General features: G+C 45.9%; 1 protein-coding gene across 1 annotated transcript in view; it reads right to left on the bottom strand.

The window, feature by feature from the left end:
* LOC139570896 (protein tweety homolog 2-like) overlaps nucleotides 1-22,365 on the bottom strand; it is a 100,192-nt gene that overhangs the window by 25,641 nt on the left and 52,186 nt on the right. Inside the window, exons 4-5 of the mRNA XM_071393204.1 lie at nucleotides 10,188-10,408; nucleotides 6,343-6,438 (exon numbers count right to left, since the gene is read on the bottom strand). Coding sequence (XP_071249305.1) covers nucleotides 6,343-6,438; nucleotides 10,188-10,408 — 317 coding nt within the window. The remainder of the gene's footprint in view (nucleotides 1-6,342; nucleotides 6,439-10,187; nucleotides 10,409-22,365) is intronic.

The following is a 22,365-nucleotide window of genomic DNA, read 5'->3' as shown; positions in this document are numbered from 1 at the left end:
GCTCTACAGTAAATGTTACTGTATGTGGTTGGTAGTCACCTCAGCTCTACAGTAACTGTTACTGTACGTGGTTGGTAGTCGTCTCAGCTCTACAGTAACTGTTACTGTACGTGGTTGGTAGTCACCTCAGCTCTACAGTAAATGTTACTGTATGTGGTTGGTAGTCACCTCAGCTCTACAGTAACTGTTACTGTACGTGGTTGGTAGTCGTCTCAGCTCTACAGTAACTGTTACTGTACGTGGTTGGTAGTCACCTCAGCTCTACAGTAACGGTTACTGTATGTGGTTGGTAGTCGTCTCAGCTCTACAGTAACTGTTACTGTATGTGGTTGGTAGTCGTCTCAGCTCTACAGTAACTGTTACTGTATGTGGTTGGTAGTCGTCTCAGCTCTACAGTAACTTACTGTATGTGGTTGGTAGTCACCTCAGCTCTACAGTAACTGTTACTGTATGTGGTTGGTAGTCGTCTCAGCTCTACAGTAACTGTTACTGTATGTGGTTGGTAGTCACCTCAGCTCTACAGTAACTGTTATTGTACGTGGTTGGTAGTCATTTCAGCTCTACAGTAACTTACTGTATGTGGTTGGTAGTCACCTCAGCTCTACAGTAACTGTTACTGTATGTGGTTGGTAGTCACCTCAGCTCTACAGTAACTGTTACTGTATGTGGTTGGTAGTTGTCTCAGCTCTACAGTAACTGTTACTGTACGTGGTTGGTAGTCGTCTCAGCTCTACAGTAACTGTTACTGTACGTGGTTGGTAGTCGTCTCAGCTCTACAGTAACTGTCACTGTATGTGGTTGGTAGTCGTCTCAGCTCTACAATAACTGTTACTGTATGTGGTTGGTAGTTGTCTCAGCTCTACAGTAACTGTTACTGTACGTGGTTGGTAGTCGTCTCAGCTCTACAGTAACTGTTACTGTACGTGGTTGGTAGTCGTCTCAGCTCTACAGTAACTGTCACTGTATGTGGTTGGTAGTCGTCTCAGCTCTACAATAACTGTTACTGTATGTTGTTGGTAGTCGTCTCAGCTCTACAGTAACTGTTACTGTACGTGGTTGGTAGTCGTCTCAGCTCTACAGTAACTGTCACTGTATGTGGTTGGTAGTCGTCTCAGCTCTACAATAACTGTTACTGTATGTGGTTGGTAGTCGTCTCAGCTCTGCAGTAACTGTTACTGTATGTGGTTGGTAGTCACCTCAGCTCTACAGTAACTGTTACTGAACGTGGTTGGTAGTCGTCTCAGCTCTACAGTAACTTACTGTATGTGGTTGGTAGTCACCTCAGCTCTACAGTAACTGTTACTGTATGTGGTTGGTAGTCGTCTCAGCTCTACAGTAACTGTTACTGTACGTGGTTGGTAGTCGTCTCAGCTCTACAGTAACTGTTACTGTACGTGGTTGGTAGTCGTCTCAGCTCTACAGTAACTGTTACTGTATGTGGTTGGTAGTCGTCTCAGCTCTACAGTAACTGTTACTGTATGTGGTTGGTAGTCGTCTCAGCTCTACAGTAACTGTTACTGTACGTGGTTGGTAGTTGTCTCAGCTCTACAGTAACTGTTACTGTACGTGGTTGGTAGTCATTTCAGCTCTACAGTAACTTACTGTATGTGGTTGGTAGTCACCTCAGCTCTACAGTAACTGTTACTGTATGTGGTTGGTAGTCACCTCAGCTCTACAGTAACTGTTACTGAACGTGGTTGGTAGTCGTCTCAGCTCTACAGTAACTTACTGTATGTGGTTGGTAGTCACCTCAGCTCTACAGTAACTGTTACTGTATGTGGTTGGTAGTCGTCTCAGCTCTACAGTAACTGTTACTGTACGTGGTTGGTAGTCGTCTCAGCTCTACAGTAACTGTTACTGTACGTGGTTGGTAGTCGTCTCAGCTCTACAGTAACTGTTACTGTATGTGGTTGGTAGTCGTCTCAGCTCTACAGTAACTGTTACTGTATGTGGTTGGTAGTCGTCTCAGCTCTACAGTAACTGTTACTGTACGTGGTTGGTAGTTGTCTCAGCTCTACAGTAACTGTTACTGTACGTGGTTGGTAGTCATTTCAGCTCTACAGTAACTTACTGTATGTGGTTGGTAGTCACCTCAGCTCTACAGTAACTGTTACTGTATGTGGTTGGTAGTCACCTCAGCTCTACAGTAACTGTTACTGTACGTGGTTGGTAGTCGTCTCAGCTCTACAGTAACTGTTACTGTATGTGGTTGGTAGTCGTCTCAGCTCTACAGTAACTGTTACTGTATGTGGTTGGTAGTCACCTCAGCTCTACAGTAACTGTTACTGTATGTGGTTGGTAGTCACCTCAGCTCTACAGTAACTTACTGTATGTGGTTGGTAGTCGTCTCAGCTCTACAGTAACTGTTACTGTACGTGGTTGGTTGGTAGTCGTCTCAGCTCTACAGTAACTGTTACTGTATGTGGTTGGTAGTCGTCTCAGCTCTACAGTAACTGTTACTGTACGTGGTTGGTAGTCACCTCAGCTCTACAGTAACTGTTACTGTATGTGGTTGGTAGTCACCTCAGCTCTACAGTAACTGTTACTGTATGTGGTTGGTAGTCACCTCAGCTCTACAGTAACTGTTACTGTATGTGGTTGGTAGTCACCTCAGCTCTACAGTAACTTACTGTATGTGGTTGGTAGTCCCCTCAGCTCTACAGTAACTGTTACTGTACGTGGTTGGTAGTCACCTCAGCTCTACAGTAACTGTTACTGTATGTGGTTGGTATTCGTCTCAGCTCAACAGTAACTGTTACTGTATGTGGTTGGTAGTCGTCTCAGCTCTACAGTAACTTACTGTATGTGGTTGGTAGTCACCTAAGCTCTACAGTAACTGTTACTGTACGTGGTTGGTAGTCACCTCAGCTCTACAGTAACTGTTACTGTATGTGGTTGGTAGTCACCTCAGCTCTACAGTAACTGTTACTGTACGTGGTTGGTAGTCGTCTCAGCTCTACAGTAACTGTTACTGTATGTGGTTGGTAGTCACCTCAGCTTTACAGTAACTGTTACTGTATGTGGTTGGTAGTCACCTCAGCTCTACAGTAACTGTTACTGTATGTGGTTGGTAGTCACCTCAGCTCTACAGTAACTTACTGTATGTGGTTGGTAGTCGTCTCAGCTCTACAGTAACTGTTACTGTACGTGGTTGGTAGTCACCTCAGCTCTACAGTAACTGTTACTGTACGTGGTTGGTAGTCACCTCAGCTCTACAGTAACTGTTACTGTATGTGGTTGGTAGTCACCTCAGCTCTACAGTAACTTACTGTATGTTGTTGGTAGTTGTCTCAGCTCTACAGTAACTGTTACTGTATGTTGTTGGTAGTTGTCTCAGCTCTACAGTAACTGTTACTGTATGTTGTTGGTAGTTGTCTCAGCTCTACAGTAACTGTTACTGTACGTGGTTGGTAGTCACCTCAGCTCAGTACCAGTTACTGACACAGAGCAGAGTGGGTACCAGTTACTGGCACAGAACAGAGTGGGTACCAGTTACTGACACAGAGCAGAGTGGGTACCAGTTACTGACACAGAGCAGAGTGGGTACCAGTTACTGACACAGAGCAGAGTGGGTACCAGTTACTGGCACAGAGCAGAGTGGGTACCAGTTACTGACACAGAGCAGAGTGGCTACCAGTTACTGGCACAGAGCAGAGTGGGTACCAGTTACTGACACAGAGCAGAGTGGGTACCAGTTACTGACACAGAGCAGAGTGGGTACCAGTTACTTACACAGAGCAGAGTGGGTACCAGTTACTGACACAGAGCAGAGTGGGTACCAGTTACTGGCACAGAGCAGAGTGGGTACCAGTTACTGACATAGAGCAGAGTGGCTACCAGTTACTGACACAGAGCAGAGTGGGTACCAGTTACTTACACAGAACAGAGTGGGTACCAGTTACTTACACAGAACAGAGTGGGTACCAGTTACTGACACATAACAGAGTGGGTACCAGTTACTTACACAGAGCAGAGTGGGTACCAGTTACTTACACAGAGCAGAGTGGGTACCAGTTACTTACACAGAGCAGAGTGGGTACCAGTTACTGACACAGAGCAGAGTGGCTACCAGTTACTGACACAGAGCAGAGTGGGTACCAGTTACTGACACAGAGCAGAGTGGGTACCAGTTACTGACACAGAGCAGAGTGGGTACCAGTTACTGACACAGAGCAGAGTGGCTACCAGTTACTGACACAGAGCAGAGTGGCTACCAGTTACTGACACAGAGCAGAGTGGGTACCAGTTACTGACACAGAGCAGAGTGGGTACCAGTTACTGACACAGAGCAGAGTGGGTACCAGTTACTGACACAGAGCAGAGTGGGTACCAGTTACTGGCACAGAGCAGAGTGGGTACCAGTTACTGACACAGAGCAGAGTGGGTACCAGTTACTGACACAGAGCAGAGTGGGTACCAGTTACTGACACAGAGCAGAGTGGGTATCAGTTACTGGCACAGAGCAGAGTGGGTACCAGTTACTGACACAGAGCACAGTGGCTACCAGTTACTGACACAGACCAGAGTGGGTACCAGTTACTGACACAGAGCAGAGTGGGTACCAGTTACTGACACAGAGCAGAGTGGGTACCAGTTACTGACACAGAGCAGAGTGGGTACCAGTTACTGACACAGAGCAGAGTGGCTACCAGTTACTGACACAGAGCAGAGTGGGTACCAGTTACTGACACAGAGCAGAGTGGGTACCAGTTACTGACACAGAGCAGAGTGGGTACCAGTTACTGACACAGAGCAGAGTGGGTACCAGTTACTGACACAGAGCAGAGTGGGTACCAGTTACTGACACAGAGCAGAGTGGGTACCAGTTACTGACACAGAGCAGAGTGGGTACCAGTTACTGACACAGAGCAGAGTGGGTACCAGTTACTGACACAGAGCAGAGTGGGTACCAGTTACTGACACAGAGCAGAGTGGGTACCAGTTACTGACACAGAACAGAGTGGGTACCAGTTACTTACACAGATCAGAGTGGGTACCAGTTACTGACACAGAGCAGAGTGGGTACCAGTTACTGACACAGAGCAGAGTGGGTACCAGTTACTGACATAGAGCAGAGTGGGTACCAGTTACTGACACAGAGCAGAGTGGGTACCAGTTACTGACACAGAGCAGAGTGGGTACCAGTTACTGACACAGAGCAGAGTGGGTACCAGTTACTGGCACAGAGCAGAGTGGGTACCAGTTACTGACACAGAGCAGAGTGGGTACCAGTTACTGACACAGAGCAGAGTGGGTACCAGTTACTGACACAGAGCAGAGTGGGTACCAGTTACTGGCACAGAGCAGAGTGGGTACCAGTTACTGACACAGAGCAGAGTGGCTACCAGTTACTGACACAGAGCAGAGTTGGTACCAGTTACTGACACAGAGCAGAGTGGGTACCAGTTACTGACACAGAGCAGAGTGGGTACCAGTTACTGACACAGAGCAGAGTGGCTACCAGTTACTGACACAGAGCAGAGTGGCTACCAGTTACTGACACAGAGCAGAGTGGGTACCAGTTACTGACACAGAGCAGAGTGGGTACCAGTTACTGACACAGAGCAGAGTGGGTACCAGTTACTGACACAGAGCAGAGTGGGTACCAGTTACTGGCACAGAGCAGAGTGGGTACCAGTTACTGACACAGAGCAGAGTGGGTACCAGTTACTGACACAGAGCAGAGTGGGTACCAGTTACTGACACAGAGCAGAGTGGGTACCAGTTACTGGCACAGAGCAGAGTGGGTACCAGTTACTGACACAGAGCACAGTGGCTACCAGTTACTGACACAGAGCAGAGTGGGTACCAGTTACTGACACAGAGCAGAGTGGGTACCAGTTACTGACACAGAGCAGAGTGGGTACCAGTTACTGACACAGAGCAGAGTGGCTACCAGTTACTGACACAGAGCAGAGTGGCTACCAGTTACTGACACAGAGCAGAGTGGGTACCAGTTACTGACACAGAGCAGAGTGGGTACCAGTTACTGACACAGAGCAGAGTGGGTACCAGTTACTGACACAGAGCAGAGTGGGTACCAGTTACTGACACAGAGCAGAGTGGGTACCAGTTACTGACACAGAGCAGAGTGGGTACCAGTTACTGACACAGAGCAGAGTGGGTACCAGTTACTGACACAGAGCAGAGTGGGTACCAGTTACTGACACAGAGCAGAGTGGGTACCAGTTACTGACACAGAGCAGAGTGGGTACCAGTTACTGACACAGAGCAGAGTGGGTACCAATTACTGACACAGAGCAGAGTGGCTACCAGTTACTGACACAGAGCAGAGTGGGTACCAGTTACTGACACAGATCAGAGTGGGTACCAGTTACTTACATGGTGAGTAGCCACCGGGACTGCTTTGCCACCCCCAGACAGGCCACCAGGCATATAACCAGATCTAGGATCAGCAGTAACAGGTAGGTCAGCCACCTAGAGAACAGAGAGGGCACAGTGTTACAGATCTAGGATCAGCAGTAGCAGGTCTGTGTGTTTGTGTGTGAGTGTGTGTGTGTGTGTGTGTGTGTGTGTGTGTGTGTGTGTGTGTGTGTGTGTGTGTGTGTGTGTGTGTGTGTGTGTGTGTGTGTGTGTGTGTGTGTGTGTGTGTGTGTGTGTGTGTGTGTGTGTGTGTGTGTGTGTGTGTGTGTAGCCTCTTAGTTAGATCTCATCTGCAGCAGGTCATTTCCAGTATGTTAAGTTAATAATTGAACAGGACAAATCCATGGACATAGATAATACATGTCCTACAGTGTCTTCTACAGGAACTAACCTCTGTTTCTCTCTCTACCTCTCTCTACCTCTCTCTGTTTCTCTGTTTCTCTCTCCCTCAAAATTTAATTCAAGGGGTTTTATTGGCATGGGAAACATATGTTAATGTTGCCAAAGCAAGTAGATAATATACAAAAGTGAAATAAACAATAAAAATGAACAGTAAACATTACACTCACAGAAGTTCCAAAAGAATAAAGACATTACACATGTCATTGTATGTCTATATACAGTGTTGTAACGATGTGCAAATAGTTAAAGTACAAAAGGGAAAATAAATAAACATAAATATGGGTTGTATTTACAAGGGTGTTTGTTCTTCACTGGTTGCCCTTTTCTTGCGACAATGGGTCACAAATCTTGTGATGGCACACTGGTATTTCACCCAGTAAATATGGGAGTTTATCAAAATCGAGTTTGTTTTCTAATTCTTTGTGGATCTGTGTAATCTGAGGGAAATATGTGTCTCTAATATGGTCATACATTTGGCAGGAGGTCAGGAAGTGCAGCTCAGTTTCCACCTCATTTTGTGGGCAGTGTGCACGTAGCCTGTCTTCTCTTGAGAGCCAGGTCTGCCTACAGTCTGCCTGCTATTGCCTTTCTCAATAGCAAGGCTATGCTCACTGAGTCTGTACATAGTCACAGTTTTCCTTAAGTTTGGGTCAGTCAGTGGTCAGGTGTTCTGTCACTCTGTATTCTCTGTTTAGGGCCAAATAGCATTCTAGTTTGCTCTGTTTTTTTGTTAATTCTTTCCAATGTGTCAAGGAATTATCTCTCTGTCTCTCTCTCTCTCTGTCTGTCTCTCTGTCTCTCTCTCTCTCTGTCTGTCTCGCTCTCTCTTTCTTCTATGTAAATGTGTATTTGCAGTATGTGTGTGTGTGTGTGTGTGTGTGTGTGTGTGTGTGTGTGTGTGTGTGTGTGTGTGTGTGTGTGTGTGTGTGTGTGTGTGTGTGTGTGTGTGTGTGTGTGTGTGTGTGTGTGTGTGTGTGTGTGTGTGGAGTCTACATAAAGCCACGTTTCCACTGCACTGGCCCCTGTGAAAAAATCATGACGCTTCTAGCTTTGAATAAGAGGGATATTGAGGTCAAAGTGCAAACCTACGGTCACCTCTAGTGCAATAGTGACATCATACTTGGCGAACTAGGGAAGAATCCATAGTGTGAGAGTCTTGAAACGGCCATTTGGAATGGAATGTATTGGATTGAAATGGCTTGGAATGGGCCCCAAACCACTTATCTGTTTGGTAACCCCACACCACGATAGCCTGTAGTAAATTGACCAAAACATATCTTTATAGAGAAGAGACTGGGTGGGTGAGGAGTAGCACTAAGCGATCGCTATGCTATTACATTTGTCTAGATAAATGTCTGTATAAATGCAGACAAATGTGTTCTAATGAAAGGAAGTAAAGGAGAGAGGGAGAGAGAGAGAGAGAGAGAGCCTTCCATCCCCCTCTGCCCTCAGTGAAACAACACCTCTTCATCATACTGCATCCTCCACTGGCACAGTACCCCCTCTAGCAGTCACTTCATAACACACTGACTCACCAGCCTTGGAAAACCAATATATATACAGTGGGGAGAACAAGTATTTGATACACTGCCGATTTTGCAGGTTTTTCTACTTACAAAGCATGTAGAGGTCTGTAATTTATATCATAGGTACACTTCAACTGTGAGAGACGGAATCTAAAACAAAAATCCAGAAAATCACATTGTATGATTTTTAAGTAATTAATTTGCATTTTATTGCATGACATAAGTATTTGATCACCTACCAACCAGTAAGAATTCCGGCTCTCACAGACCTGTTCGTTTTTCTTTAAGAAGCCCTCCTGTTCTCCACTCATTACCTGTATTAACTGCACCTGTTTGAACTCGTTACCTGTATAAAAGACACCTGTCCACACACAATCAAACAGATTCCAACCTCTCCACAATGGCCAAGACCAGAGAGCTGTGTAAGGACATCAGGGATAAAATTGTAGACCTGCACAAGGCTGGGATGGGCTACAGGACAATAGGCAAGCAGCTTGGTGAGAAGGAAACAACTGTTGGCGCAATTATTAGAAAATGGAAGAAGTTCAAGATGACGGTCAATCACCCTCGGTCTGGGGCTCCATGCAAGATCTCACCTCGTGGGGCATCAATGATCATGAGGAAGGTGAGGGATCAGCCCAAAACTACACGGCAGGACCTGGTCAATGACCTGAAGAGAGCTGGGACCACAGTCTCAAAGAAAACCATTAGTAACACACTACGCCGTCATGGATTAAAATCCTGCAGCGCACGCAAGGTCCCCCTGCTTAAGCCAGTGCATGTCCAGGCCTGTCTGAAGTTTGCCAATGACCATCTGGATGATCCAGAGGAGGAATGGGAGAAGGTCATGTGGTCTGATGAGACAAAAATAGAGCTTTTTGGTCTAACTCCACTCGCCGTGTTTGGAGGAAGAAGAAGTATGAGTACAACCCCAAGAACACCATCCCAACCGTGAAGCATGGAGGTGGAAACATCATTCTTTGGGGATGCTTTTCTGCAAAGGGGACAGGACGACTGCACCGTATTGAGGGGAGGATGGATGGGGCCATGTATCGCGAGATCTTGGCCAACAACCTCCTTCCCTCAGTAAGAGCATTGAAGATGGGTCGTGGCTGGGTCTTCCAGCATGACAACGACACGAAGCACACAGCCATGGCAACTAAGGAGTGGCTCCGTAAGAAGCATCTCAAGGTCCTGGAGTGGCCTAGCCAGTCTCCAGACCTGAACCCAATAGAAAATCTTTGGAGGGAGCTGAAAGTCCGTATTGCCCAGCGACAGCCCCGAAACCTGAAGGATCTGGAGAAGATCTGTAGGGAGGAGTGGGCCAAAATCCCTGCTGCAGTGTGTGCAAACCTAGTCAAGAACTACAGGAAACGTATGATCTCTGTAATTGCAAACAAAGGTTTCTGTACCAAATATTAAGTTCTGCTTTTCTGATGTATCAAATACTTATGTCATGCAATAAAATGCAAATTAATTACTTAAAAATCATACAATGTGATTTTCTGGATTTTTGTTTTAGATTCCGTCTCTCATAGTTGAAGTGTACCTATGATAAAAATTACAGACCTCTACATGCTTTGTAAGTAGGAAAACCTGCAAAATCGGCAGTGTATCAAATACTTGTTCTCCCCACTGTAGGTGTCAGATTACACCAGTCAGTCAGGCCGGAGTAACAGGCCCAGTCTAGAGCCTTGACTACAGTGAGAGAAGACACATAGACTGGCTGGTAGTCACGATGAGGACGTCAATTATAATAGACATAGGTCAGTGACAGCAGCACTGTCTGCCTGCCTGTCTGCATATCTGTCTCCCTGTCTATCTGCCTGTCTGCATACCTGTCTCCCTGTCTATCTGCCTGTCTCCTCTTCTCACCTGTAGTACTCTACGTAATCTGTCTGATCAGCGATGGCCGACAGGTCCACCTTGGCCTTGCTGAGGTCCGGCATGGCGGTCAGCTGTCTGATGATGTTGTCAGCCATCAGATCCATGAACCTCAAGGCCTGGACATAGTCTCCCCGCGTAGCAAAGATCTCATCCAGACGATCCAGGTGCTGCTTCAGACCCACCTCCATACTGCCCAGAGAACTGGAGACCTGAGAGAGAGAGATGAGATAGAGAAGGTGGAGGGAGAGAGAGAGAGATGAGATAGAGAAGGGGTCGAGAGAGATATGGAGAAGGGAGAGAAAGGGAGAGAGAGAGATGGAGAAGGGAAGAGAGGGAGAGAGGGAGAGAGAGAGATGAGATAGAGAAGGGGGAGAGAGAGAGAGATGGAGAAGGGAGAGAAAGGGAGAGAGAGAGATGGAGAAGGGAAGAGAGGGAGAGAGGGAGAGAGAGAGGTGAGATAGAGAAGGGGGAGAGAGAGAGAGATGGAGAAGGGAGAGAAAGGGAGAGAGATGAGATAGAGAAGGGGAGGGAGAGAGAGAGATATGGAGAAGGGAGAGAAAGGGGGAGAGAGAGATAGAGAGATAGAGAGAGAGAGAGAGAGAGAGAGAGAGAGAGAGAGAGAGAGAGAGAGAGAGAGAGAGAGAGAGAGAGAGAGAGAGAGAGAGAGAGAGAGAGAGAGAGAGATGGAGAAGGGGAGAGAGAGAGAGATATGGAGAAGGGGAGAGAAAGGGGGAGAGAGAGATATGGAGAAGGGGAGAGAGGGAAAATGGGAGAAAGAGAGAGAGATGGAGAAGGGAAGAGAGGGAGAGATATGGAGAAGGGGAGAGATGGAAAATGGGAGAAAGAGAGAGAGATGGAGAAGGGGAGCGAGAGGGAGAGATATGGAGAAGGGGAGAGAGAGGGAGAGATATGGAGAAGGGGAGAGAGAGGGAGAAGGGAGAAAAAAGGAGAGAGAGAGAGAGAGAGAGGTTATTAACAACATCTCATTCAGGTCTTTTAGATGCTGCTGCAGAACCACTTCCATACTACTCAGAGAGGAGCTGACCTGATGGGAGAGGAGGGGGGAGTGGAGGTTATTTAGAAGAGCTCATCCATACTACTCAGAGAGGAGCTGACCTGATGGGAGAGGAGGGGGGAGTGGAGGTTATTTAGAAGAGCTCATCCATACTACTCAGAGAGGAGCTGACCTGATGGGAGAGGAGGGGGGAGTGGAGGTTATTTAGAAGAGCTCATCCATACTACTCAGAGAGGAGCTGACCTGATGGGAGAGGAGGGGGGAGTGGAGGTTATTTAGAAGAGCTCATCCATACTACTCAGAGAGGAGCTGACCTGATGGGAGAGGAGGGGGGAGTGGAGGTTATTTAGAAGAGCTCTTCCATACTACTCAGAGAGGAGCTGACCTGATGGGAGAGGAGGGGGGAGTGTAGGTTATTTAGAAGAGCTCTTCCATACTACTCAGAGAGGAGCTGACCTGATGGGAGAGGAGGGGGGAGTGGAGGTTATTTAGAAGAGCTCATCCATACTACTCAGAGAGGAGCTGACCTGATGGGAGAGGAGGGGGGAGTGGAGGTTATTTAGAAGAGCTCATCCATACTACTCAGAGAGGAGCTGACCTGATGGGAGAGGAGGGGGGAGTGGAGGTTATTTAGAAGAGCTCATCCATACTACTCAGAGAGGAGCTGACCTGATGGGACAGGAGGGGGGAGTGGAGGTTATAGACACCAGAGGAGAGGAGGGGGGAGTGTAGGTTATAGACACCAGAGGAGAGGAGGGGGGAGTGGAGGTTATAGACACCAGAGGAGAGGAGGGGGGAGTGGAGGTTATAGACACCAGAGGAGAGGAGGGGGGAGTGGAGGTTATAGACACCAGAGGAGAGGAGGGGGGAGTGTAGGTTATAGACACCAGAGGAGAGGAGGGGGGAGTGGAGGTTATAGACACCAGAGGAGAGGAGGGGGGAGTGGAGGTTATAGACACCAGAGGAGAGGAGGGGGGAGTGGAGGTTATAGACACCAGAGGAGAGGAGGGGGAGTGGAGGTTATAGACACCAGAGGAGAGGAGGGGGGAGTGTAGGTTATAGACACCAGAGGAGAGGAGGGGGGAGTGGAGGTTATAGACACCAGAGGAGAGGAGGGGGGAGTGTAGGTTATAGACACCAGAGGAGAGGAGGGGGGAGTGGAGGTTATAGACACCAGAGGAGAGGAGGGGGGAGTGGAGGTTATAGACACCAGAGGAGAGGAGGGGGGAGTGGAGATTATAGACACCAGAGGAGAGGAGGGGGGAGTGGAGGTTATAGACACCAGAGGAGAGGAGGGGGGAGTGGAGGTTATAGACACCAGAGGAGAGGAGGGGGGAGTGTAGGTTATAGACACCAGAGGAGAGGAGGGGGGAGTGTAGGTTATAGACACCAGAGGAGAGGAGGGGGGAGTGGAGGTTATAGACACCAGAGGAGAGGAGGGGGGAGTGTAGGTTATAGACTTCAGAGGAGAGGAGGGGGGAGTGTAGGTTATAGACACCAGAGGAGAGGAGGGGGGAGTGGAGGTTATAGACACCAGAGGAGAGGAGGGGGGAGTGTAGGTTATAGACACCAGAGGAGAGGAGGGGGGAGTGGAGGTTATAGACACCAGAGGAGAGGAGGGGGGAGTGTAGGTTATAGACACCAGAGGAGAGGAGGGGGGAGTGGAGGTTATAGACACCAGAGGAGAGGAGGGGGGAGTGGAGGTTATAGACACCAGAGGAGAGGAGGGGGGAGTGGAGGTTATAGACACCAGAGGAGAGGAGGGGGGAGTGGAGGTTATAGACACCAGAGTGGTGGTCTTCCCCAGGTGGTTGGTGTAAAAGAAAATGTGTTCTCAATCAACTTACCAGGTGAAATGAGGGTGTAGTGGCTAGGTTCTAACATCTATAGATCTATAGATATAGCCACTTCTAGAGATGCTTCAACCGGCACGGTTCAATTTTGAGTTTGCGTCCCAATATTACACTTTATATACATCACAGAAGATTGAAATATAACAAAACTGTTTGACATAGAAATACCGGATTTTCATTAAAAAAAAGAAAAGTGTATTAATTATGAAATTATGAAAAATATTATCAACATTCCACCCATGAGGACACCAGAGGGAGATTTGGTCATTTGACGACAGGAAAGGGCAACCAGAATATAACGTTTTAAAAGGGATATTTTCACTGGATAGTTACTTAAAAACGTTTTCTCTCAGCTTCATGGCAAAATGTGAACATTAGCATGAGATGAGCTATAATACAGCAAATGTTTCACTCTGCCCCATGACAAAATGTCTAGAATTGCAAAAAATGTGCTTTAAAACTGCCACATTTTCTCTCAGACTCATGACAAAATGCGTAGAATTTTTTCTCTCAATGTACAAATTTTTCTGCCAATGTACAAATGTGTTGAAATGTTTTTCTAAAATAAAAATCTGGGGGGTTGGGGGCATTCCAGTTATCCTTCCACTTATCCTTCCACTTATCCTTCCACTTATCCTTCCACTTATCCTTCCACTTATCCTTCCACTTATCCTTCCACTTATCCTTCCACTTATCCTTCCACTTATCCTTCCATTGATACTGTTTTCAAATTACCCCTCCATATACAGTACTTCTCAAAATACCCCTCAAGAGAGGCATATAACAGTAAGACATGTCAAACTGTTTAGAATAGCAGGAAATGCATTTTTTTTTTAAATGTTCCCAAAACAATTCAGGGTGAGGACCCCCCGTCTACTGTTCTTCCTCCCCAATATCTACACCACAATTTTGCCCTTGCCCTTTACAGACACAGATTTAGACTTAGAGCAAAATGTTACATAAACCTCATTATAATCTTACAGAGTGATTTCTGTTTTTAAAATGTTCTTCATCAATGTGCGTTATAAGGAGGCGATTATTTACCTTTAGTTTAGTAACCTGAGAAATACATAAGTAACCCTAACCATTTTAAATGTAGTTGAAGAAAACTTTTAAATTGGAAAGAACATCATATCTTTGCAACCCTCATAAGATGCAGAATCTTCAAACCACAAACTTTAAAATAGCACTTGTTTTTCATCATCAGCTTCATATTTTTATCTGTGGTATTTTACCACCTCTGCTAGCTCTGCTCTGACACTTCAGTCCTCCAGCTACTCAGAGGAAACCAGATCTTATCAGAGTACTGCTAGATGTTATCTAGGGATCTATGGGCTCTGGTCAAAAGTATTTAGGGAATAGGGTGCCATTTGGCATACCTATAACATGCTAATGTAGCTATGGTGAAGGGAGAGAGTAGTAACAACAAGATGAGAGATGTCTGCCTGTCTGTCTGCCTGTCTGTCTGCCTGCCTGTCTGTCTGTCTGTCTGTCTGTCTGTCTGTCTGTCTGTCTGTCTGTCTGTCTGTCTGTCTGCCTGCCTGCCTGCCTGCCTGCCTGCCTGCCTGCCTGCCTGCCTGCCTGTCTGTCTGTCTGCCTGTCTGTCTGTCTGTCTACAGACCAAGAGTTACCATAGCAGCCACCAGAACAAGCAGAACTCTCCTATGTCTAGTACTGGCCTCTAGCAGAACTCTACTATGTCTAGTACTGGTCGCTAGCAGAACTCTACTATGTCTAGTACTGGCCTCTAGCAGAACTCTACTATGTCTAGTACTGGTCTCTAGCAGAACTCTACTATGTCTAGTACTGGTCTCTAGCAGAACTCTCCTATGTCTAGTACTGGTCGCTAGCAGAACTCTACTATGTCTAGTACTGGCCTCTAGCAGAACTCTACTATGTCTAGTACTGGTCGCTAGCAGAACTCTACTATGTCTAGTACTGGTCTCTAGCAGAACTCTCCTATGTCTAGTACTGTCCGCTAGCAGAACTCTCCAATTCCATGCTCCACCCAACTGTTAAATGCACACACCATATAGCCCAGGGGCCTAATAAATGCCAACCGAAGAACATTATTAGAGCCAATGTCTTAAATCTTCCACCCCAAGTATTGTTGCTGTAGTACATACCGTACCAGTCAAAGGTTTGGACACATCTACTCATTCAAGGGTTTTTCTATCTTTTTAAAAACTATTTTCTACATTGTAGAATAATAGTGAAGACATCAACACTTAGAAATAACACAAATCTTAGACTAGGCTATGTTGACAGTATCAAAACCAATCCTAGTTCAGCTAGTATCTTAGATTAGGCTATGTTGACAGTATCAAAACCAATCCTAGTTCAGCTAGTATCTTAGACTAGGCTATGTTGACAGTATCAAAACCAATCCTAGTTCAGCTAGTATCTTAGACTAGGCTATGTTGACAGTATCAAAACCAATCCTAGTTCAGCTAGTATCTTAGACTAGGCTATATTGACAGTATCAAAACCAATCCTAGTTCAGCTAGTATCTTAGACTAGGCTATATTGACAGTATCAAAACCAATCCTAGTTCAGCTAGTATCTTAGACTAGGCTATGTTGACAGTATCAAAACCAGTCCTAGTTCAGCTAGTATCTTAGACTAGACTATGTTGACAGGATCAAAACCAATCTTCAGTAAACAATCCAGTTATGTGCCAGTAAATTGCATCACCATACTTCAGTCTCCACCTTGGTGTTGTTGACACTCTCCTCAGGCCCCCTCAGTTTCCTGAATGAGTTCCAGTAGTAAGCTAGTGTTGTAACCCCTCAGTTTCCTGAATGAGTTCCAGTAGTAAGCTAGTGTTGTAACGCCTCAGTTTCCTGAATGAGTTCCAGTAGTAAGCTAGTGGTGTAACGCCTCAGTTTCCTGAATGAGTTCCAGTAGTAAGCTAGTGGTGTAACGCCTCAGTTTCCTGAATGAGTCCCAGTAGTAAGCTAGTGTTGTAACGCCTCAGTTTCCTGAATGAGTTCCAGTAGTAAGCTAGTGTTGTAACGCCTCAGTTTCCTGAATGAGTTCCAGTAGTAAGCTAGTGGTGTAACGCCACAGTTTCCTGAATGAGTTCCAGTAGTAAGCTAGTGGTGTAACGCCTCAGTTTCCTGAATGAGTCCCAGTAGTAAGCTAGTGTTGTAACGCCACAGTTTCCTGAATGAGTTCCAGTAGTAAGCTAGTGGTGTAACGCCACAGTTTCCTGAGTGAGTTCCAGTAGTAAGCTAGTGTTGTAATGCCTCAGTTTCCTGAATGAGTTCCAGTAGTAGGCTAGTGGTGTAACGCCACAGTTTCCTGAATGAGTTCCAGTAGTAAGCTAGTGTTGTAACGCCTCAGTTTCCTGAATGAGTTCCAGTAGTAAGCTAGTGTTGTAACGCCTCAGTTTCCTGAATGAGTTCCAGTAGTAAGCTAGTGTTGTAACGCCTCAGTTTCCTGAGTGAGTTCCAGTAGTAAGCTAGTGTTGTAACGCCTCAGTTTCCTGAATGAGTCCCAGTAGTAAGCTAGTGTTGTAACGCCTCAGTTTCCTGAATGAGTCCCAGTAGTAAGCTAGTGTTGTAACGCCTCAGTTTCCTGAATGAGTCCCAGTAGTAAGCTAGTGGTGTCTAGTACTGGTCTCTAGCAGAACTCTACTATGTCTAGTACTGGTCTCTAGCAGAACTCTCCTATGTCTAGTACTGGTCTCTAGCAGAACTCTACTATGTCTAGTACTGGTCTCTAGCAGAACTCTACTATGTCTAGTACTGGTCTCTAGCAGAACTATCCTATGTCTAGTACTGGTCTCTAGCAGAACTCTCCTATGTCTAGTACTGGCCTCTAGCAGAACTCTCCTATGTCTAGTACTGGTCTCTAGCAGAACTCTACTATGTCTAGTACTGGCCTCTAGCAGAACTCTACTATGTCTAGTACTGGTCTCTAGCAGAACTCTACTATGTCTAGTACTGGTCTCTAGCAGAACTCTACTATGTCTAGTACTGGCCTCTAGCAGAACTCTACTATGTCTAGTACTGGTCTCTAGCAGAACTCTCCTATGTCTAGTACTGGTCGCTAGCAGAACTCTACTATGTCTAGTACTGGTCTCTAGCAGAACTCTACTATGTCTAGTACTGGCCGCTAGCAGAACTCTACTATGTCTAGTACTGGTCTCTAGCAGAACTCTACTATGTCTAGTACTGGTCTCTAGCAGAACTCTACTATGTCTAGTACTGGTCTCTAGCAGAACTCTACTATGTCTAGTACTGGTCTCTAGCAGAACTCTACTATGTCTAGTACTGGTCGATAGCAGAACTCTACTATGTCTAGTACTGGTCGATAGCAGAACTCTACTATGTCTAGTACTGGTCTCTAGCAACTCTACTATGTCTAGTACTGGCCTCTAGCAGAACTCTACTATGTCTAGTACTGGTCTCTAGCAGAACTCTACTATGTCTAGTACTGGTCTCTAGCAGAACTCTACTATGTCTAGTACTGGCCTCTAGCAGAACTCTACTATGTCTAGTACTGGTCGCTAGCAGAACTCTACTATGTCTAGTACTGGTCGCTAGCAGAACTCTACTATGTCTAGTACTGGTCGCTAGCAGAACTCTACTATGTCTAGTACTGGTCTCTAGCAGAACTCTCCTATGTCTAGTACTGGTCTCTAGCAGAACTCTACTATGTCTAGTACTGGCCTCTAGCAACTCTACTATGTCTACTACTGGTCGCTAGCAGAACTCTACTATGTCTAGTACTGGCCTCTAGCAGAACTCTCCTATGTCTAGTACTGGTCTCTAGCAGAACTCTACTATGTCTAGTACTGGCCTCTAGCAACTCTACTATGTCTAGTACTGGTCGCTAGCAGAACTCTACTATGTCTAGTACTGGCCTCTAGCAGAACTCTACTATGTCTAGTACTGGTCTCTAGCAGAACTCTCCTATGTCTAGTACTGGTCGCTAGCAGAACTCTCCAATTCCATGCTCCACCCAACTGTTAAATGCACACACCATATAGCCCAGGGACTTAAGTAATGCCTACCGAAGAACATTTTTAGAGCCAATGTCTTAAATCTTCCTCCCCAAGTATTGTTGCTGTAGTATATACCGTACCAGTCATAGGTTTGGACACATCTACTCATTCAAGGGTTTTTCTATCTTTTTAAAAACTATTTTCTACATTGTAGAATAATAGTGAAGACATCAAAACTTAGAAATAACACAAATCTTAGACTAGGCTATGTTGACAGTATCAGAACCACTCCTAGTTCAGCTGGTATCTTAGACTAGGCTATGTTGACAGTATCAAAACCAGTCCTAGTTCAGCTAGTATCTTAGACTAGACTATGTTGACAGGATCAAAACCAATCTTCAGTAAACAATCCAGTTATGTGCCAGTAAATTGCATCACCATGCTTCAGTCTCCACTTTGGTGTTGTTGACACTCTCCTCAGGCCCCCTCAGTTTCCTGAATGAGTCCCAGTAGTAAGCTAGTGTTGTAACGCCTCAGTTTCCTGAATGAGTTCCAGTAGTAAGCTAGTGGTGTAACGCCTCAGTTTCCTGAGTGAGTTCCAGTAGTAAGCTAGTGGTGTAACGCCACAGTTTCCTGAATGAGTTCCAGTAGTAAGCTAGTGGTGTAACGCCTCAGTTTCCTGAATGAGTTCCAGTAGTAAGCTAGTGGTGTAACGCCTCAGTTTCCTGAGTGAGTTCCAGTAGTAAGCTAGTGGTGTAACGCCTCAGTTTCCTGAGTGAGTTCCAGTAGTAAGCTAGTGGTGTAACGCCACAGTTTCCTGAATGAGTTCCAGTAGTAAGCTAGTGGTGTAACGCCTCAGTTTCCTTGAGTGAGTTCCAGTAGTAAGCTAGTGTTGTAACGCCTCAGTTTCCTGAATGACTTCCAGTTGTAAGCTAGTGGTGTAACGCCTCAGTTTCCTGAGTGAGTTCCAGTAGTAAGCTAGTGGTGTAACGCCACAGTTTCCTGAATGAGTCCCAGTAGTAAGCTAGTGTTGTAACGCCACAGTTTCCTGAATGAGTTCCAGTAGTAAGCTAGTGTTGTAACGCCTCAGTTTCCTGAATGAGTCCCAGTAGTAAGCTAGTGTTGTAACGCCTCAGTTTCCTGAATGAGTCCCAGTAGTAAGCTAGTGTTGTAACGCCTCAGTTTCCTGAATGAGTCCCAGTAGTAAGCTAGTGTTGTAACGCCTCAGTTTCCTGAATGAGTTCCAGTAGTAAGCTAGTGGTGTAACGCCTCAGTTTCCTGAATGAGTCCCAGTAGTAAGCTAGTGTTGTAACGCCTCAGTTTCCTGAATGAGTTCCAGTAGTAAGCTAGTGTTGTAATGCCTCAGTTTCCTGAATGAGTTCCAGTAGTAAGCTAGTGTTGTAACGCCTCAGTTTCCTGAATGAGTTCCAGTAGTAAGCTAGTGTTGTAACGCCTCAGTTTCCTGAATGAGTTCCAGTAGTAAGCTAGTGTTGTAACGCCTCAGTTTCCTGAATGAGTCCCAGTAGTAAGCTAGTGTTGTAACGCCTCAGTTTCCTGAATGAGTCCCAGTAGTAAGCTAGTGTTGTAACGCCTCAGTTTCCTGAATGAGTCCCAGTAGTAAGCTAGTGTTGTAACGCCTCAGTTTCCTGAGCTGCATAACACACACACTGACGCACACACACACAAAATACCATACCATACCATACATACAGTACCAATCAAATGTTTGGACACACCTACTCATTCAAGAGTTTTTCTGTACTTGTATTATTTTTTCTACATTGTAGAATAATAGTGAAGACATCAAAATTATGAAATAACACATATGGAATCATGTAGTAACCAAGAAAGTGTTAAAAAAATCTAAATCCATTTTAGATTTTAGATTCTTCAAAGTAGCCACCCTTTGCCTTGATGACAGCTTTGCACACTCTTGGCATTCTCTCAACCAGCTTCATGAGGTAGTCACCTGGAATGCATTTCAATTAACAGGTGTGCCTTGTTAAAAGTTAATTTGTGGAATTTCTTTCCTTCTTAATGCGTTTGAGGCAATCAGTTGTGTTGTGACATGGTAGGGGTGGTACACAGAAGATAGCCCTATTTGGTAAAAGACCAAGTCCATATTATGGCAAGAACATCTCAAATAAACAAAGAGAAACGACAGTCCATCATTACTTTAAGACAGAAAGTTTCTTCAAGTGCAGTCGCAAAAACCCTCAAGTGCAATGTAGAAAATAGTAAAAATAAAGAAAAACCCTTGAGTAGGTGTGTCTAAACTTTTGATTGGTGCTGTATATACAGTATATAGTACTATTGTTCCCGCCGTATGGGTCAACAGTAGTGAAATTCATAGGGAATAGAGTACCAATTGGAACACAGTAACCTGACAGTATGGAGCCAGAGAGCACAGCTATGTGGTAAGACAGTAAGGACACTATGTAACACATCCTCCTCTCCTCCCCAGGTCCCTAGGGAAGGTCTGATTGCCAGGAAACTGCTCTGATGCCCTGCCCCCACCACCTGCCGCCTAACGTTCATCTTTCACCCCAGTCCGACCAACAGGAAGGAGAAGTGGGACCCTGACAGCCCATAGGTCTGCCTGGCCTGGAAGGAGAGGTGGAAGCCTCACAGCCTCTTGGTCTACCTGGCCTGGAAGGAGAGGTGGAAGCCTCACAGCCTATAGGTCTGCCTGACCTGGAAGGAGAGGTGGACGCCTCACAGCCTATAGGTCTGCCTGGCCTGGAAGGAGAGGTGGAAGCCTCACAGCCTATAGGTCTACCTGGCCTGGAAGGGGAGAGGGAAGCCTCACAGCCTATAGGTCTGCCTGGCCTGGAAGGAGAGGTGGAAGCCTCACAGCCTATAGGTCAGGGGCCACAGTCTCAGTCTCTCACCACAGAGAGAAGAGGCTGCCAGCACAGTCACACAGTGACAGACACAGGTTGTGTCTCAAGTGGCACTCCATTCCCTATATAGTGACCAGGCTGGTCCAAAGTAGTGCACTATATAGGGTATAGAGTGTCATTTGGGACACAAGACAGAGAGCTGCTGGAACCACTGTTCATTTAAGAGGGGGGATTTGACCAGACAACACGCCTCAGCGTCATCAAACCAGATAAGCTGGGTTGAATTGGGGAACATTTGAGGAGACATCTTAGGAACTGTGGGGAGTTTCCAACACTCTACCTCGGTGCATTTACACTGCCACAAATGGTATTTATAAAACATGTTAGTTACTACTTCCTGTTCTGGTTTAAATAAGGAAGTCTCTGTTTGTTTCCCTGGAGGACTGCTCACTACAATCAATACCAGCATAGCTTGCAGGCCCCGGGAATCACATTGGAATACCATGGGAAACTCCCGGTACATAAAACATCCTGGAGGTACAATCGTTCAAAAGATTGGGGTCACTTAGAAATGTCCTTGTTTTTGAAAGAAAATGAATTTTTTGTCCATTATAATAACATCAAACTGATCAGAAATACAGTGTAGACATTGTGAATGTTTTAAATGAATATTGTAGCTGGAAACAGCTGATTTTTTATGGAATATCTACATAGGCGTACAGAGGCACATTATAAGCAACCATCACTCCTGTGTTCCAATGGCATGTTGTGGCATGTTGACTATTACTACCTTCTGACTAACAGACCCTCTACTACCCCAGACTGTTACTACCTTCTAACAGACCCTCTACTACCCCAGACTATTACTACCTTCTGACTAACAGACCCTCTACTACCCCAGACTATTACTACCTTCTAACAAACCCTCTACTACCCCAGACTATTACTACCTTCTGTCTAACAGACCCTCTACTACCCCAGACTGTTACTACCTTCTAACAGACCCTCTACTACCCCAGACTGTTACTACCTTCTGTCTAACAGACCCTCTACTGCCCCAGACTGTTACTACCTTCTAACAGACCCTCTACTACCCCAGACTATTACTACCTTCTGTCTAACAGACCCTCTACTACCCCAGACTATAACTACCTTCTGTCTAACAGACCCTCTACTGCCCCAGACTGTTACTACCTTCTAACAGACCCTCTACTGCCCCAGACTATAACTACCTTCTGTCTAACAGACCCTCTACTACCCCAGACTATTACTACCTTCTGTCTAACAGACCCTCTACTACCCCAGACTATTACTACCTTCTAACAAACCCTCTACTGCCCCAGACTGTTACTACCTTCTAACAGACCCTCTACTACCCCAGACTGTTACTACCTTCTGACTAACAGACCCTCTACTGCCCCAGACTATTACTACCTTCTGACTAACAGACCCTCTACTACCCCAGACTGTTACTACCTTCTGTCTAACAGACCCTCTACTGCCC

Source organism: Salvelinus alpinus, chromosome 1 (assembly GCF_045679555.1).
Source record: "Salvelinus alpinus chromosome 1, SLU_Salpinus.1, whole genome shotgun sequence".
In the NCBI taxonomy this organism is placed as follows: Eukaryota; Metazoa; Chordata; class Actinopteri; order Salmoniformes; family Salmonidae; genus Salvelinus; species Salvelinus alpinus.
The sequence above is the reverse complement of the archived record's forward strand: the minus strand, read 5'-3'. Positions and strand labels throughout refer to the sequence as shown.